Source organism: Aethalodelphis obliquidens, unplaced genomic scaffold (genome assembly GCF_003676395.1).
Source record: "Aethalodelphis obliquidens isolate GAN/ISIS:26980383/991018 unplaced genomic scaffold, ASM367639v1 scaffold42, whole genome shotgun sequence".
NCBI lineage: Eukaryota > Metazoa > Chordata > Mammalia > Artiodactyla > Delphinidae > Aethalodelphis > Aethalodelphis obliquidens.
This window is the reverse complement of record NW_020837986.1, coordinates 10,464,002-10,480,836: the sequence shown is the minus strand read 5'-3', so window position 1 is coordinate 10,480,836 and position 16,835 is coordinate 10,464,002. Positions and strand designations below refer to the sequence as shown.

General features: G+C 54.5%; 1 protein-coding gene across 1 annotated transcript in view; it reads left to right on the top strand.

Annotated features, from left to right (window-relative positions):
• MMP24 (matrix metallopeptidase 24) overlaps window positions 1-16,279 on the top strand; it is a 48,437-nt gene extending 32,158 nt beyond the window's left edge. Inside the window, exons 8-12 of the mRNA XM_027078048.1 lie at window positions 5,675-5,836; window positions 8,129-8,343; window positions 10,716-10,854; window positions 12,265-12,531; window positions 14,343-16,279. Of these exons, the coding sequence (XP_026933849.1) occupies window positions 5,675-5,836; window positions 8,129-8,343; window positions 10,716-10,854; window positions 12,265-12,531; window positions 14,343-14,680 (1,121 nt within the window). The 3' untranslated portion in view covers window positions 14,681-16,279. The remainder of the gene's footprint in view (window positions 1-5,674; window positions 5,837-8,128; window positions 8,344-10,715; window positions 10,855-12,264; window positions 12,532-14,342) is intronic.
• The last annotated feature ends 556 nt before the right edge of the window (window positions 16,280-16,835 follow it).

Sequence of the window (16,835 nt, the reverse complement as noted above, 5' to 3'; positions counted from 1 at the left end):
GGCTTCTTTCCTATCTAGCTCCATTTCCTCAGCCCAGGAATCCTCTCCCTTATGTCTTGGATGTGTTTCCTGGTTTTCTGAACACCTATTCTTTATCTTGTTCTTATTCTTGGATCAGTGTCAACCAATGGTTGTCTGTGCTAACTGATAAAGTGTGACGAGAGGAGAACTAACATTTTTGAGCCACTGTTATGTGCCAGGCACTGTTAGCTGATAACAGTCATAGCCCTGATAGAGATACATGAATTATTAGGGACATTCCTCCTCTACCCTGACTTTCCCAGCCCTGGGTGTGCACTTCCCACAACTGCTCCTTGCTGGTGGAGACCCTGGACCAGTCTCAAAATCCTGAGAACTTCTGGTGGTGTGTGTGGGAAGGAGCTGGGACCTGTGGATGGGCTCCATCCCAGCACCCTCTCATCTGTCCCACCCCATCCTGACGAATGACCAAGAATTCGGATAGAAATTCCAAGATAGCTAATGTCTTCTTTGGATAAGAGTCAGGACTTTAGAAAAAAAAAAGAAAAAGAAAAAAAAGAGTCAGGACTTTGCTCTGGAAAACCAAGCAGAACTATCCAGTTGCAGCTCATAACCCCAGCAATAGACTGCTAGGAACCGGAAGGCAGCCATTGCCATAGGACGGCCTTTGGAAGGAGAGGAAAGGAACCAAGATTGATTGAGCACCTATATGTTATCTCGTTTAATTGCCACATAAACTCAGCGAGGGCGTGAGCGCAGCCTCCCGGGAATTTTTTGTTTATTAGCTTTCTTCTCTATTCTAAATTTCCATTACAGAAAATTTTAAACTTACCAAGTAGGGAGAATGAGAATGTGAACGCCCCCAGGCACCCATCACCCTGCTTCAGCAGTTATCAACATTACGTCAGTGCTGTTTCATCTACCCTCCCCGACCCCCTTTGTTTTTTGGTGATGTATTTTAAGGAAAATCTCAGGTCTCCCCTCTAAATAGTCTATTACATACCTCTGACAGATTATCTTTAACACAACCACAAAATCATGACCAACCCGACAAAATTAGCAATAATTTCTTAAAATCCAATACCCAGTGTTCATTTTCCCAAATTACCCCAAAAATGTCTTTAACGGTTGTTTGCTTGCAACAGGATCCAAAGAGCATCCACACATCATTCGTCTCTTAAGGCCCTTTTCATTTACAGCAGTCACCTTGCTTCTCTTCTCTCCCTATATCTGTTGAAGAAATTAGTTATCTATTTTATATATAGCAGTGTGTATATGTCGATCCCAATCTTCCAATTTATCCCTCGCCCCTTCTTACCGCATGGTAACCATAAGTTTATTTTCTACATCTATAACTATGTCTGTTTTGTAGATAAGTTCATTTGTACCCTTTTTTTTTAGATTCCACATATAAGCAATATCATATGATATTTGTCTTTCTCTGTCTGACTTAGGTTCACTTTTACCATGTCTGTCTTCTCCGTGTAGCCTGAGTAGATCTACAGGCCTGACTGGATTGACTTTTTTGGCGAGGATGCTTCCCAGGTGGTGCTGGTCCCCCCTGTTGCATCACGTTAGGAAGCACGTGTGACACAGGCCGTCCCCCTCTTAACGACGTGAAGTTTGAGCAGTTGCTTCAGGTGTGTCAGCCTGACCCAACCACTATAAAATTCCCTCGGGGGACTTTATTTTAAAAAGGTTGCCTAAGCCCTAACCGCAAACTGCTGAATCAGAATCCCCTCCACCTGTGTGTTGAAAAGGCTCTCCTGGAGAACCACTAGAATGTAAAGGGGATTCTGATTCTCCACTTCTTTGGAGTCTGTGCGAAGGGCGATCTGGCCCACCACACCTTTAAGCTGATTTCGGGGAGTCTCCCAGGCACCCTGTGTCCTCATCTGTTTCCAATGGGTCAAGCAGTGAAGTCAGCAGAATTCACTAAGCTCTGCTGGGGAGGGAGCCCAGCCCTGGGGAAGGTGACAAGACGGGAAGCGTCATGGGGACCAGCCCTTCACAGGGGACAGTCCTTCCACAGTTACTACAGTGGTTCCTCCCCACCCTGGGAGCTAGACTGGGCAGGGTGGTGAGGAAAGGAAAGTTTTGAGTGGTTGAGACGTTCACACAGTAAGCGGCAGAAGAACAGAGAAGAAAGCCAACAAACAAAAATTCCCGGGAGGCTGCATCACGCCCTCGCTGAGTTTATGTGGAAATTAAACGAGATAATGTACAGGTGCTCAATCAATCTTGGTTCCTTTGCTGTCCTTCCAAAAACCATCCTAGGGCAATGGCTGCGTCCCAGTTCCTAGCAATCTATTGCTGGGGTTATGAACTGCGTCTGGATAGTTCATGCTTGGTTTTCCAGAGCAAAGTCCTGACTCTCATCCAAAGAAGATATTACTTGTGTCAAACCCAGGACTCTGAATTTTTAACAATCACCCCAGTTGGTTCTGCTGCAGATGGTCCAAAGACAACACCTGGAAAAAATACTGAACATTTGGCACTGTTCCATCCTGGCTTGTCCAGCACAGAGCTTTCCCTCAAGGAGCTCATAGTCCTGGAGCAGAAGACAGTGTGTGCTCCTGGCTATGATGTAGGGTGGAAAGTGGTCAGAGCCATAAAGATGATACAGATACACTGCTGGGAAAGTGTATAGGAGGAAGCAGTCATTGCTGGTTAGGGAAATCAAGGAAGGCTCCCTGGAGGATGTGGCATTCAGCTGAACTTTGAAGGAGTAAGGTTATTCCAGGTAGAGGGGACAGCATTGGCAAAAGAATAGAGGCAAAAGGAAATGTTGTAACCTTTGGGAGGGTTTCAGGAGTCAATGAGATGGGACTCACCAAAGATGGAGGTCCCAAGAGAAGGAAATGAAGCAGAGACAAGATACACTGGAGTAGCCAAGTAGACTGTTGGGTGCTTGCTAGGAAGCCCAAGGACTTGAGCTCCCAGCTCAAGGGAACTCTCCCTGTTGAGGATGCTGGTCCTTCATACATAGCTTAACGTGAACTTGCTAATTAACCGTGATAGTTCTGTGCCTGGAGGTGGTGTGAGTGCTTTCTGTACCTTGCCTCATTAATCTTCACCCCATTCTTATGACGAAGGTACCATTAATCCCTTTATTTTACAGAGGAAGAGATTTAAAATGTCACACTGCTAGGACATGGCAGAGCCGGGAGTCACGGCAGTCAGACCCCCAGGGACTACACTTCTGACCACTCTGCTTCTCTGCCTTTCATCCTCTTGGGTGGTAAAGCCCTTACCAGCCTCCTGCCCATTAAGCATGTGGGTCTTCTCCATCCCTCTGCTATTTCTGGAGTTCTCCTGCCCCTCCACACTCTCCTTCCATCTCCCCAGAGCAGCCCCCACTTAACAGGTCTCTTGGGTTTCTGTGCAGTAGGATGCCAGCTCCCCAGCTCTCCTCTGCCTTTTGGCCCCTGGAACAAACCCACAGACCCCTTTCCTTCAAGGGCTTACTCCTGTTCTCTGCAGAGACCCAGCACAGAGGCTTACAGAGTAACAGACACAGGCTGAGGACAAAGGTTTAGAGTCTAGCCAGGCGCGCAGAGCCCTGCTCCCTGGTTCTCAGCTGAAATCCCTGCGGATGCTCCCTGAGGAAGAGCCTAGTCAGGAGACAGAGGTCCAAACAGCTTGTCCCGGGTCACAGAACGGGCCAGGAGCAGAGCCAGGACCGGACCCCAGGAAGCAGGGCTGCCTTCCATTGGCGCGAGCAGCCACTTTGTTTGGGATGGAGCTCAGAGATGAGCTCACCCTTCCCCGCTGCCAGAGGGGCCAGGACCTGAGGAAGGAACTGGGGGAGGCCTGGCCTCCTCATGCCAGCCTGCCCTGCCCCAGCAGAAGGCCAGCCCCAGGCTCTTGGCCAAACTTCCCCTGATCTTGCCCATCCACCCTTCGCTGGAGGTACTGGTGGTGTCCGCGGAGCGGCCGGCATGCATGTGTGTGTGACTGAGTCTGCCCCATAGGGCTATTCTCTCTTCCCAAGACCTTAGCCAGGAAAGCCAGACACAATCCCCAGGCTCATCTGACCCTCGTGAGGCCCTCAGCCGGGCTGGGGTACGGCAGCTTGGCCAGTGCCACTGGGGCCAGAGTGAGCACTAGGACCCTGACCACCTCCTGGGCTCTTGGCAGCCTCCCCTGCACTTCAAGGCGGCAGGACTGGACTGTGACATGCATTAGCGCTGGGCAACAGAGGCAGGGCTCAAGGGACATTCAAATGCCACAGGTCAAGGCAAGCAGGAGTCTATAACTGGACGTAATATGAGTCAGGACTGTTGATTCGACGGCCTGCTCAACTCCCTGCCCCTTGCATTTCTTCCCCAGAGCCAGGGCTGCCTAATCCCCTCGAAGTCAGGCCTTGCCCTGTCCCAGGCCTGACCCAGAAGCTCAGGGGAGTTGGCTTTAAGAGGATCTGGTTGCTGGGACCCCAAGTGCCTCGTGCTTCCTTTCTGGTCAACAGGCTTGTTCCAGGGACCAAGCTCCTGTCTTATGCATGGTGACAACAGGTGCCATGCAGCATCATGCCCTTCACACATCTTATCCTATCCGGTCCTCACACAACCCTCTGAAGTAGGTACGACCTCCGCATTGTACAAATAAGGAAATTGGGGCTCAGAGGGTAGACCTTCTGACCGAATTCACAAAGCTCACTGGGGTAGAGCTGGAAATGAACGAGACCTCTCCTATTCAGGGGCCCAGGCTCACGACCACTCTGCTGTGTTGCTGCCTCAGCTTCACCCTCGGGATCCCGTGTCCCACTTTCAGTACCTGGACCTTTCGTTTTCACTCGCATTTGAATCCCTGCGTTGATCTTGGCCATAGCTCAGTCCTTTCAGGACCGAGAACTGCTGCACGACCAGGGTTCCGCCTGCCCCCGGGTCTCTGAAGATGACCGCCAGCCTGCCGCCCCCAGGACTCCCCTCTGCCCGTCACACCCCCTCTGCCTTAGCTCAGGCTCTTTTCATCTCCCACTGGGACCCTCATACTGGCTTCCAGACCAACCCCACTGATCCCCCTGCCTCTGGTCTCATCACCCCCTAATCCTTCCTCCAACTGCAGCCAGAGTGATTTCATCATGTCACCACCAGCCCCCCCGTCCCCGACACCAACCTGCTTAAACCCCCCACTGGCCAAGAAGCCAATCCAAATTCCTTTGCATGGCATCACAAGCCCTGCGTGCCAGCCTGGCTGACCTCATCTCCCTCTGGCCCTCCCCCCCTGCTTTGTTCCAGAGCCAAGTGGAATGAAACTGCTTGTCCCTGGACGTTGTTCATAGCATTCTCTCAGCCAGCAATGCCACCTCCGCCCCTCTCCCTCTCCTTCCCACTGAATCCATTCTGCTGACCAACTTCTTATCTTTCTAGACTCACCTTAAGCTTCACCTTCATGAAGCTTTCCCTGAACATATTCCTTCAAGCGTAAATGACTCCTCCTTCCTCGGAATCCTCACTCGACCCTTATAGACAGCTGTAGAAGCACCTGGAACACTAATTTCACTTATTTTGTTTCTCTGTCCCTATCCACCACTATATGGAGAGTTCTGGAAGGTAGGGGTGTGTATGTCCCAGTGTCCGGGACAGGGCCTGGCACAAAGCTTATGCTATGCTAGGTGTTTGCTGAAGTAATGGATGGACTGACTGGCACCTGAGTGGGTGCCCTGGGCACCTCCCCATCTCCCCCTCCACAGGGAACGACCTCTTCCTGGTGGCCGTGCATGAGCTGGGCCACGCGCTGGGACTGGAGCACTCCAACGACCCCAGCGCCATCATGGCACCCTTCTACCAGTACATGGAGACACACAACTTCAAGCTGCCTCAGGATGATCTCCAGGGCATCCAGAAGATCTACGGTGTGTGGCAGGGGGGAGGGGCCACCGTTCCTTTCTTGGGCTGGGCCATGACTGCCTGCCTGTCGGGGCGGAGGGTTGGGGGTCGGCTGGGGACCTGGGCCTCTGACTGCTGTCTGCAAGGCTCCTCCCCCACCCCCCTCCTTCCCTGCACACTTGGGAAACCTAGGGGAGGGTCTGAGCTGCAACTGGGAGGGACAAAAGCGAACAGAGAGCCTCCCACTCCCCCTACTCTACCCGCCTCCCCCCTCCACACACCTCCCTCTCACCTCCTGTGGTTCCCTCTCAAGGGGTCCCACCTCTAGCCAAGTCACCCATCTGCCCAAGTAATGGTGATACAATAGGATAAGTATTATTACCAGAGCTTTTTTCTTAAACAAGAAAAAGACAAACTAGGCTGATATCTTGATAAGATTTGAGGGGCCTGCTACCATGCCACCCCACTCTCTGTTCACACTGGTGTGGGAAGTTCTTGTTCTCGTCAAGTCGGTGGAGATGGGAAGACCAGTTTATTACGGCAAACGCATGTCCATGTGGCACGGCCCCTACAGCCCCCAGGCTGTGGAGTACGGGAGGAGGGCTCTTCTTGGAGGCCCTGAGGACCTCACAGAGGAGGTCGCCCCACCCAAAGCCTGGAAGATGGGCAGGATCTCCACAGGTGAGGCAGCAGAGGACTGGACAGGTAGTGGGGACTAGGAGGTCTTTTGAAAATAAAATGGACACTATTTGCTGATAGATTAGACACAGGGGTGAGGTTTCTGGCTTTTGTAACTGTGGAGCAATAGATTGACCTCTGTAGCTCAGAGATGTGGGCTGGAATATTGATCTGGGATCTTTGGTGTTCAATACGGTAGCCACTAGCCACATGTGGCTATTTAAATTTATATTAATTAGAATTAATTAAAACTTCAGTTCTTCTGCCGCACTAATAACTAGTCGCTCATTTCAAGTGCTCAATAGCCACACGTGGCTAGAGGCTCCTGTAGTGGACAGTGCAGATACATAGGACATGTATGTCATCACAGAACGTTCTGTGGGACGGCTTGAACGGAGGTCTTTAAAGCCATGAACCTGGAAGAGGTCCCTTCGGGTAGTGATTCTCAACTTGGCAGTGCATTGGAATCACCTTGGGATTTCAATTTTAAAAAATACTGGGGCTTCCCTGGTGGCGCAGTGGTTGAGGGTCCGCCTGCCGATGCAGGGGACACGGGTTCGTGCCCCGGTCCGGGAGGATCCCACATGCCATGGAGCGGCTGGGCCCGTGAGCCATGGCCGCTGAGCCTGCGCGTCCGGAGCCTGTGCTCCGCAACGGGAGAGGCCACAACAGTGAGAGGCCCGCGTACCACAAAAAAAAAAACCAAAAAAATACTGATACAGCCTTCACCCCCAGAAATTTGGTTTTAATTGGTCTGGGGTGACTTCTGAACATCGGGGTAGGGGGTTTTAAAAGTTCCCCAGGTGATCCTAATATGCAACCCAAGTTGAGACACACTGACCTAGGACCAAAATAGAGAGAGAAAGACAGAGAGAGAGACAGAGACAGACAGACAGACAGAGAAGGGGACGGGAGGGGAGAGGAGAGGACCCAGGGTCATGCCGACCTTTAGAGCCGGGTGGATGAGGAAAGGCCGCCAGCAAAGCAGGCTGAGAAGGAACAGTACACGAGGTAGGAGGAAAACCAAGAGAGTGCAGGGTTCTGGAAAAGAGAGAAGAGTGTTTCAAGGAAAGTGTTTGTATGATCTTGCTACTCAAAGTGTGGGCCTCAGACCAGTAACTCTGGCATCACCTGAGAGCTTGAAGAAACACAGAATCTAAGGCCCCACCCCAGACCCTCTGAGTCACAATCTGCATTTTATCAAGATCCCTGAATGATTCATATGGACGTCAAAGTTTGGGTCAAGTAATGTTGGATTTGGCAACATGGAGGTCATTGGTGATCTTGACAGCAGTTTCAATGGGTGACGAGGCAGAGGCCATGCTGGAGCAGGATAAAGAATGGGGGGAGCAGACAGAGAGGGTAGGGGACACTGAGCCTAAGAAGGGACATGTCCTCTCTCATAACAGGAGAGAAGAAAGAGAAGATACCAGATTTGGGGGTGGAAAGATGGGAGTTCCCATTTAATGGCTCTTTTCATGGATTTTCTCAAAGACTGGGGGAGTAAACAATGGGAGGGGGGGGACAGGAGGCTGGAGTGTGACAGGCTTGTCTCAGAGCTGCCCGGGTGAGGATGAGGCAATGGCAGCAGGGGGCAGGGCACGCCTGGCCCTTCTCTAAGATGCAGCCCCTCTCTCCAGGACCCCCCGCAGAGCCCCTGGAGCCCACAAGGCCCCTCCCCACACTCCCCGTCCGCAGGATCCACTCACCGTCTGAGAGGAAGCATGAGCGCCAGCCCAGGCCCCCTCGGCCACCCCTGGGGGACCGGCCAGCCACACCAGGCGCCAAACCCAACATCTGTGACGGCAACTTCAACACGGTGGCCCTCTTCCGGGGCGAGATGTTTGTGTTCAAGGTAGGACCTCGGGGCTCCCCTTCCACTCCTTCCCCCACCTGGGGCGGGAGAGAGCTGCTGCTCTGGGATTAGGCCTGCTGTGGGGCCTGGAGGGGAGCTAGCCCAGCAGCCAGGCCATGAGGTCTCTTCCTGGTGCTGCTGGGTGAATGGACTTGTTTCCAAGAGGGAGGTGGGTAGCGGTGACCCTGCCCCTTCCTGAGGGTTAACAGTGGGGGAAAAGTGCTGGAGACCGGCCTCCACTCTGTGACTCTGAGCAAGTCACCTCCCTTGTCTGGACCTCAGTTTCTCCATCTGAGGGCTGGGAGGGTCATTTCTCTAATGAAGGGTGTGTGCAGATCAAAGGAGTCATGGCTGTGAAGACGTTGGCTTGGAGTAGGGGCTGGCACAGCAGTGGCTGCATCTGTCTCCAGATCCCGCCAGGGCTGGTTCAGAGGACCGCCTGACAGGAAGCTGGCCAGGCTACATCTTGTCCCCTGGTCTGTTCCTGTCCCTCTAGCCATGGGTTGCAGGGTGGCAGCCTGCTCAGTGTGTTGCAGTTGGGTTCTCAGGGAAGCAGGCTCTGGGACAGTATTTGGGATGCAAGATTTTGACCAGGGAGCACCTCTGGGATCCACATCTGTGGGAAGGAGGGGAGGGAAGCACGATGGGGCAGGAGAAGATAAGCAGCAACTAGACCCACTGCAGACCCGGCCACGCCCACAGCGAGTTCTGGAGCTAGAATGGCCCGTCAGAGTTGTCCCGTGTTGGGCCCCAAATGGCTGAAACTATTCAGTCAATGGGTGAGGGGGGGCATGACCTTGAGGGAGCTCTCTGGAGCTAGGCCATCCCCAGCGAGGTTGACAGTTGAAAACTGCCTGCTGACCACACTCCCGGCCACCAGCACAAGAGGCCCTCCGCTGACAGCGTGTCTCTGTCACACTGGCTGGTTGTGGAGAGCTGCCCCACTCACCTTGTGGAATTCTCGCCAGCAAGCTTTGAGCTCTGACCAAGAATCAGGCGACAGGGGTCAGCCCCAGTCCTGCTCTCACTGCGTGGCTCAAGGAGAGTCACTTGGCCTTCCCTAAGACTCTGTGTATCTCAGATCTACTTAACAGGAGTTGTGAAAGTCAAAATAAGGTTTAAAAAACTGGATGTGAAAGTGCTTCGTAAAACACCTTAAAAAAAAACTTTTCTAGCTTTTGTACCTTTTTTTTTTTTGGCTGCGTTGGGTCTTTGTTGCTGCGCGCAAGCTTTCTCTAGTTGCGGTGAGCGGGGGCTACTCTTTGTTGCGATGCGCGGGCTTCTCATTGTGGTGGCTTCTCTTGTTGCAGAGCACAGGCTCTAGGCACGTGGGCTTCACTAGTTCTGGCATGCGGGCTCAGTAGTTGTGGCTCGTGGGCTCTAGAGCGTAGGCTCAGTAGTTGTGGTGCACAGGCTTAGTTGCTCCGCAGCCTGTGGAATCTTCCCGGACCAGGGCTTGAACCCGTGTTCCCTGCATTGGCAGGCGGATTCTTAACCACTGTGCCACCAGGGAAGCCCCTGTACCATTTTTATGAATCATGTTCATTCTTCTGCACCCTTGGATCCTCCAACTGAACGGTTCCTAAGCAAGTCTGGGTTTTATCATTCCCATTCACACATAAGAAAACCGAGGTCCTAGGAGGTTACAGGCCTCGCCCAGACTGCCTACCAACCAGGGCTGCAGTGGGACCAGGCACCAATTTGAGGAGGAGGGCTTTTTTCACATTCTTGGCCTATTGAGCTGCCATTTACTTAACATTGACTATGTGCCCTGTACTGTTCTAGGCACTTCACCTATAATCTCTCATCTGACCTCCACTATTACCCCCCTTTGCAGGTGAGGCTCTTTAAGTACTGAGCCCCAGGTCACGCAACTGTAAGAGGAGGAAACTGAATTCACACCCGGGGCTTGGGGGAATTTCCACGGCTTGCTTCCCACAGACCTTACCCTGCTGGCTGGAGCCAGCCGTGAGGAGGGCACTCTGCCCGGGCTCAGTGACCAACCCCTGCTTCCCACCAGCCTGGGGAGGGGCCCCGCTGACGTCGGTGACTCTCTGCTGCCCTCATGTGGTCATCCCGGGCCCTGCATCATCCCTTCCAGCTCCCCGCGACGCCTCCTCTGCCCACCAGGCCTGTCTGCTGGCTCTGTCTCATGGCCCCTTGGGCAGCAAGAGCCATCAGGACCCTTATGTGAAGAGAGTTGATGGGTATTTTATCTTCCTCATTGGGCTTTGAAAGATAGAAGCAGACATCAGGGAGGGTTGCAAGGCTGGGCCCAGGGGAACGTGTTGGCTTGTTGGGGCCTGAGCCCCAGGGCCGAGATCACTGGGTTCAAAGGCTATGCCCCTTTCTTTCCTTGCCTTAACCCCCAGGATCGCTGGTTCTGGCGCCTGCGCAATAACCGGGTACAGGAGGGCTACCCCATGCAGATCGAGCAGTTCTGGAAAGGCCTGCCCGCCCGCATAGACGCAGCCTATGAAAGGGCTGATGGAAGATTCGTCTTCTTCAAAGGTAACGTGGCCTGTGCAGAAGGACCTGGCACGCTTTCCTGCCCTTCTCGGGACCCCCTTTTTCCACCTGTAAACTGGAAGAGGCAGGGTGGGAGGCAGATGAGCTGCAAGGGTCCTTCTAGCCCTAATAGAAACACTGCCATCTGACAGGACAGATCCCTGCAGGCAGAGAAATTAAGTCAGGGGGTGACTGCTGAGGGTCTGTATGTGCCGAAGTTGGTGGGGTGACAAGCCTCACCCCCACAAAGTATAGGGAGGTGCAGACAACTGAAGACCATCCAGTGCTCCATGGAAGGCCACCCTGTGAGTTCTGTAAGAGCCTGGAGGGGGGGAGGTCACGCAGGCTGCAGAGGCCAGGGGAGGAGGGGAACTAGCTGTATGGCAGGCCCACCCTGTGCTAGGTTGTTTCACTTCGATTATCTTGACTTGGGCCAGGCCTCAGAAGAGTAAGATTCAGATAGTGAGGAGTGAGAAAAGCATTCCAAGGGGAAGGAACAGCATGGGCAAAGGAGTAGTTCAAAGGGCTTTAGAAGACCCACCAGACAGCCCTGGAGCCCCACCGGAGAGCTGTGAGAAGTGGCCTGGAAAGGTAGTTTAGGGGAGAGTCCTGAGGAGCCCTGGCTGCCCGGCCGGACTGTGGTCTTAACCCATCAGGGCAATGCTGGAAGTTCACTGTTTGTTTCTGAGCAGCAGAGAGCCAGAGGGCAGGCAGCAATCCAGGCAGAGGCAGGAGGCCGTTTCTGAGACGGCTGCTGGAGTTGAGGAGAGCGATGTCTGTAAGGCCTGTACCAGGGAGGAGCAGTGAGGCTAGGAGGCTGACAAGGCCTTGTGAGAGGCTAAGTGCTGAGAGGAGAAGGAAAGAGAGGGTGATGCCACCTTCTTGGGGACACTGGGAGGCAGACAGGTGGTGAGGGAGGGAGCCCCTGGGGTGGAGAGGAGGAACTCCGGAAGCCGACCTGGAAATGCCCAGAGGACGGTGGGCAATCAGGGTCCTGGGCCTGGTGCCCAGGTCCACTGGGAGAGCGGCAGCCTCAGAGTTGGGTGTCACTGGTAGAAGGTTGGGGGAGTACTAGTGTGTGTGTGAAGCCGTGAGAGGCTGAGGTCACCCAGAAAGGAAAAAGGAGCAAGTCACACGAAAGGAAAAGAGGGTGGGGCACGGAGCCTGGGCAGCGTGGGGCGAGCTGCCCAGGATCTGAGACTGGATTCTGGCTTCTTGCCCCCTAAGCTCTGCCTGAGCCAAGAGGCCTCAGCCTCCTCCGCCACAGGGATCAAGCAGGACCAGGGCCGTCTCCCCCTGACACTGGCTCCATGAGTGACTTTGGTCCCAGTGGATGATGGGCAAGTGGCTCTATCCACAACCTCCAGCATGAATGACCGAGGAAGGCTAATCCTGGGTTCCTCTTGGCCACAGGTGACAAGTACTGGGTGTTTAAGGAGGTGACGGTGGAGCCTGGGTACCCCCACAGCCTGGGGGAGCTGGGCAGCTGTCTGCCCCGAGAAGGCATTGACACAGCTCTGCGCTGGGAACCTGTGGGCAAGACCTACTTTTTCAAAGGCGAGCGGTACTGGCGCTACAGCGAGGAGCGGCGGGCCACGGACCCTGGCTATCCCAAGCCCATCACCGTGTGGAAGGGCATCCCCCAGGCTCCCCAAGGGGCCTTCATCAGCAAGGAAGGATGTACGTAAGAAACCGGCCGGGTTTTGTGAGGGGGAGTCTGATTTTACGTGGGTCTCACCGGGGCCCACGGGCATACTCTCAAGGTATCCAGGTTTGAGAAACACCGCCTGGTGGTAAAGACAAGTGCCTCATATCGACCCATGTTTACACAGTAAATTAATCCTCTCTTACCAGCGGCCAAGTCACAATTTCTCATCTGTAGGGATCATTCGCAATTGAGAGATGTTTTCATAGACTGACTTCATTCCCTCAGACAGCATTTCTCAAACAGTGGTCCTCAGGTGTACTCTAGGAGTCCCTCAAGGTAACAGATCTGAAATGATGGATGTGGTGGTTCAAAGGTGCTTTTTCACAGGGCTTAAAGATAAGAGAGAAGCATTTTCTAATTATGAGACATTTCCTAAGCTCCTCCTGGAGGCCAGGCTGACTCACAGCCTCTCCCTGCTCCGGACTAGAAGCTTCTCAAGAAGAGGGGCTGGGACTTGCCAGGTGCAGAGTGGCTATCCATGGCTATTTGTTGAATCCATCTCTGCTCATCTGGTCAAAAGCACAGACCCTGGAGCCAGCCTGGCTGGTTTCATATCCCACCTCCACTGCTTACTAAGTTTTAGTTGTTATCATCATTATTATCTTGTTGGGGTGTTTTAGTTTTTATGGAATGTCAGGTGTCATTCATTTACTCCACAATAATTGCTGAGAGCCAGGTTGTGTGGGAGGGCTGGGGATGGAGCTTAGAACAAGACTTGCCTTGCATCCCTGGCTCCCAGTCTAGAGGCAAAAAACAAAGTGGCAACAAATGCAATAAGGGAAAGCATTTGCCAGAGAGCATCTAGGGAGAGGGCCATGTGAGAGAGGGTCGTCAGGAAGGGCTCTCCAAGGAGACGTCACCGGTAAGAAAGCCAGCAGCCACAGGGGCAGAGCTGCTATTTGGTGGCTCTCCTGTGTACCTGATGCTTTACACACATGGTCTCACTTTCTGGGGAGCCTCAGAGACAGGTGACATCAAGAACTTCAGCCAATGAAAATCCCAGCCAAGGCGGGGAGCCGGCCAATAGGAGAGTGTGAGTTGCTCTGTGTCTGTGGACTGGCGGGGCGATAAGGCTGCTGCAGGAAGCCTTGTGGTGGTTGCCAAGCCCTGCTGCCTCTTTTCCTTCCAGCCCCTCCCCCAGCAGCGTCCCAGCGACCCTGCAATCTGTGTTGCACAGTCACGTGTGCCAAGCCAAAAAAAGTCCATGATAACTGCGAAGAGGTGGTGCCCTCCGTCAACGGGAGAAATCTTTCTCCCTGCCTCCCTTGGCTCAGGCAGGAGCTGGCTCAGCCCTAGAGCTACGGAGACAGTGCCATCCAAGCCTTAAGTTGGGGGCTTGATCTGACTCACATGGGGGAAGGGCGAGGCTATGGGCACAGGATGGCAGAGCTGAGACCCAGGGCTGAGAAGAGTCCTGTCTGGGAAGCACAAAATGAGCTTACCAATGCTACTTCCAGCCCCTCAGTGGCTTCCCAGCACCTTTGAGATGACAGGGTGGGCTGCTCCAGGTCCCAGGTGCCTCTCTGCAGCTGGGCAGGTCGTCCTCCACGACCAGCCACACCACTTGCAGGGTGTGCAAGGCACCGCATGCCTACCTCCAGGAGTTCCAACACGCCCCCACCACGTCACGTGCCCACCCGCCTTTCAGAGCTCCTCTTGGGCTCCTCCCAGGTGGGAGAGGCGCCCCTCCTCCACGCTGCCACAGCACCCTGGGCCCTCACGCTGGTGCAGAACAGGTGCAGGGAAGTGTCTGGGATGGTGATGATGGGCTGTGTTTCTGCAGATTACACCTACTTCTACAAGGGCCGGGACTACTGGAAATTCGACAACCAGAAACTAAGCGTGGAGCCAGGCTACCCGCGCAACATCCTGCGTGACTGGATGGGCTGCAACCAGAAGGAGGTGGAGAGGCGCAAGGAGCGGCGGCTGCCCCAGGACGATGTGGACATCATGGTGACCATCAACGACGTGCCAGGCTCTGTGAATGCAGTGGCCGTGGTCATCCCCTGCATCCTGTCCCTCTGCATCCTGGTGCTGGTCTACACCATCTTCCAGTTCAAGAACAAGGCAGGCCCTCAGCCTGTCACCTACTATAAGCGGCCAGTCCAGGAGTGGGTGTGAGCAGCCCAGAGCCCTCTCTGTCCACTCGGTCTGGCCAGCCAGGCCCTTCCTCACCAGGGTCTGAGGGGCAGCTCTGGCCACTGCCCACCGGGGCCAGCATGGCCCTAGGCCAGGGGTCATGTAGCCGAAGTGGTGGTGCATTGGCCTAGGCTGAGCATGGGGCAGGGAGTGATGGCAGCTGTGCCCCAGGGTGGGTGTCTGGCACCCAGCTGCCAGCCTTCTGTCCTGGGTAAACTGCTCCCTACTCAAGGGAATAGGCCAGGCCCCATCAGGAGGCAGGGACCATGCCAGGAGGAGGCCCGTGGTCACTGCGCCCTGTGGCGTCCACGAGGCACCACAGCGCCATCTGTACCTGGCTGGACCCAGCACCTTCTGTGGGAAGCCAGCGCTAGCGGTCTCAGCCCCATCTGGGAGATGCCACCAGTCCTGGTCCCCCATTGCCAACACCTGCTGGTCAGATGTCCCCCCACCCCTACCCCACCGTCCTCCAAGGCTACAGGACCCCTGCTGCCGACACAGTGGGCAACAAGCCTGGGTTTCCTCTGCTGGCAACAGCAGATCCCTCTGGAAACCTGCTCCACACGTCAGGGTCTCCTGAGACCCAGGATTTAGGGTCACATGCTGCAGGCAGGGCTGTGGCCCAGCTGGGTCTGACAAGGACCCAGCTGTCATGTCGTGAATATTTCAATGTCCTGTCACTATTGTTTAACGTCCCATTCTGCAAAGGCTGCTTGAGGCTTTAGGTGAATTAGAGGTGACTGTCTTGGTGATGAGGCCAGCCCTCCCCCCAGCGATAAGGACCAAGGTGCTGTTAAGGCCACTCTAGTGCCCAGACATGCCAGGAGCTGGGCCCCGCTAATGAGGCTAAAGGGCTGGAGCAGGAGCTGACCCCATCTCGGAGGCTGATCTGAGTTTGTAGCTGTCCTCCACTCTCCCGTTCCTCTCCCCATCCCCCAAGTCCCTGGCCCTGCTCCAGCCTGTCGCTTGTGGCCTGAGGACTCAGCCTGACTAGTGAGGTGAGACGGAAATAGCTCTGGGCCAACATTCTCACGGCCTTGGGTTAAGGGGCCCAGGGCAGCCTTCTGAAGTGCTCAGAGCCCACACCCCTAGCTACCCTGAGACCACTTCAATCTCTCAGCCCAGAAGCAGTGTTTATACCATGAGCTTGGCCCCTGCTAACCCAGCTCTCTGGGCCCATCACCCTGCATTGCTCTTCGGAAAGGGGCAGCCACAACTGGTAACAACCCCAAGCCTAGGGGCCCGCCCCTCACTGTCTCTGGCAGGAATTCCTAGGGCTCAGCTTGCCTCACTCCAACCCAGTAAGAGGCAGCCCTGCTTGTCACTACGGAGCCGGAGGCAAAACCAATGGGTTCAACTATGTCCACGGGCTCCCTGCCAAATCCAAGCAGAGGTGTCAGTCTCCAGGGTGCTGGCAGGGCCTCTGAGCCTGCATGGGCCTTGCCCCCACCCCGTGGCCTCTGGGCTTTGAGTCTGCTTAACCTGTAGCAGACAGGGACTCTGGGAGCTGTCTTGAACAAAATCTCTCATCCCAGAGACACCTATATGGGTCCACTGTGTTCCCTGTCATCATCCTGTTTTTTCTCATTTTGGCCAAGGGCGGGCTCCCTGGGGCGGGTGGGGAACAACTGCAGAGATATTAGTGATTCATAGGTTTGTACAGTGTTTTATACTTTGCAAAGCACTTTATTAGCTCACCCCTGTCCGCTCACATGTAACTCATGCAGTCCCTGGGAGGCCAAGGGTAACTCTCCCTGTGCCCTCAAATGACGCACAGAGAGGCTGTTACCTGCCCAGGCCACCCAGTGGGCCTGCTAGACCCCTCTAGGGTCCAAGATGAGATCACAAGTGTCTCTTTTATCCATCTTTTCTTGGCCTCCCTTCTCCCCTTCCGGGTCCCTCTCCACTCCTCAGGTTGGTGCTCTCACTTCTTGAAAGCTCTAGGCCCCCCAGGCTCCCCACTGGCTCCTGGTACTACCGAGGTCAGCTGAGAAAGAGCAGGAGATGGAGGCAGGCAGCCCAGGCTGCAGATGTGAGGGATGCAGGGCCAGGCCCAGAGAGGGCTCAGCCTGGAGCCTTCCAATCATGGATTCTCCTGCCTTGTGGTCATCCGTTTGTCCATCATCCCAGGACAGGG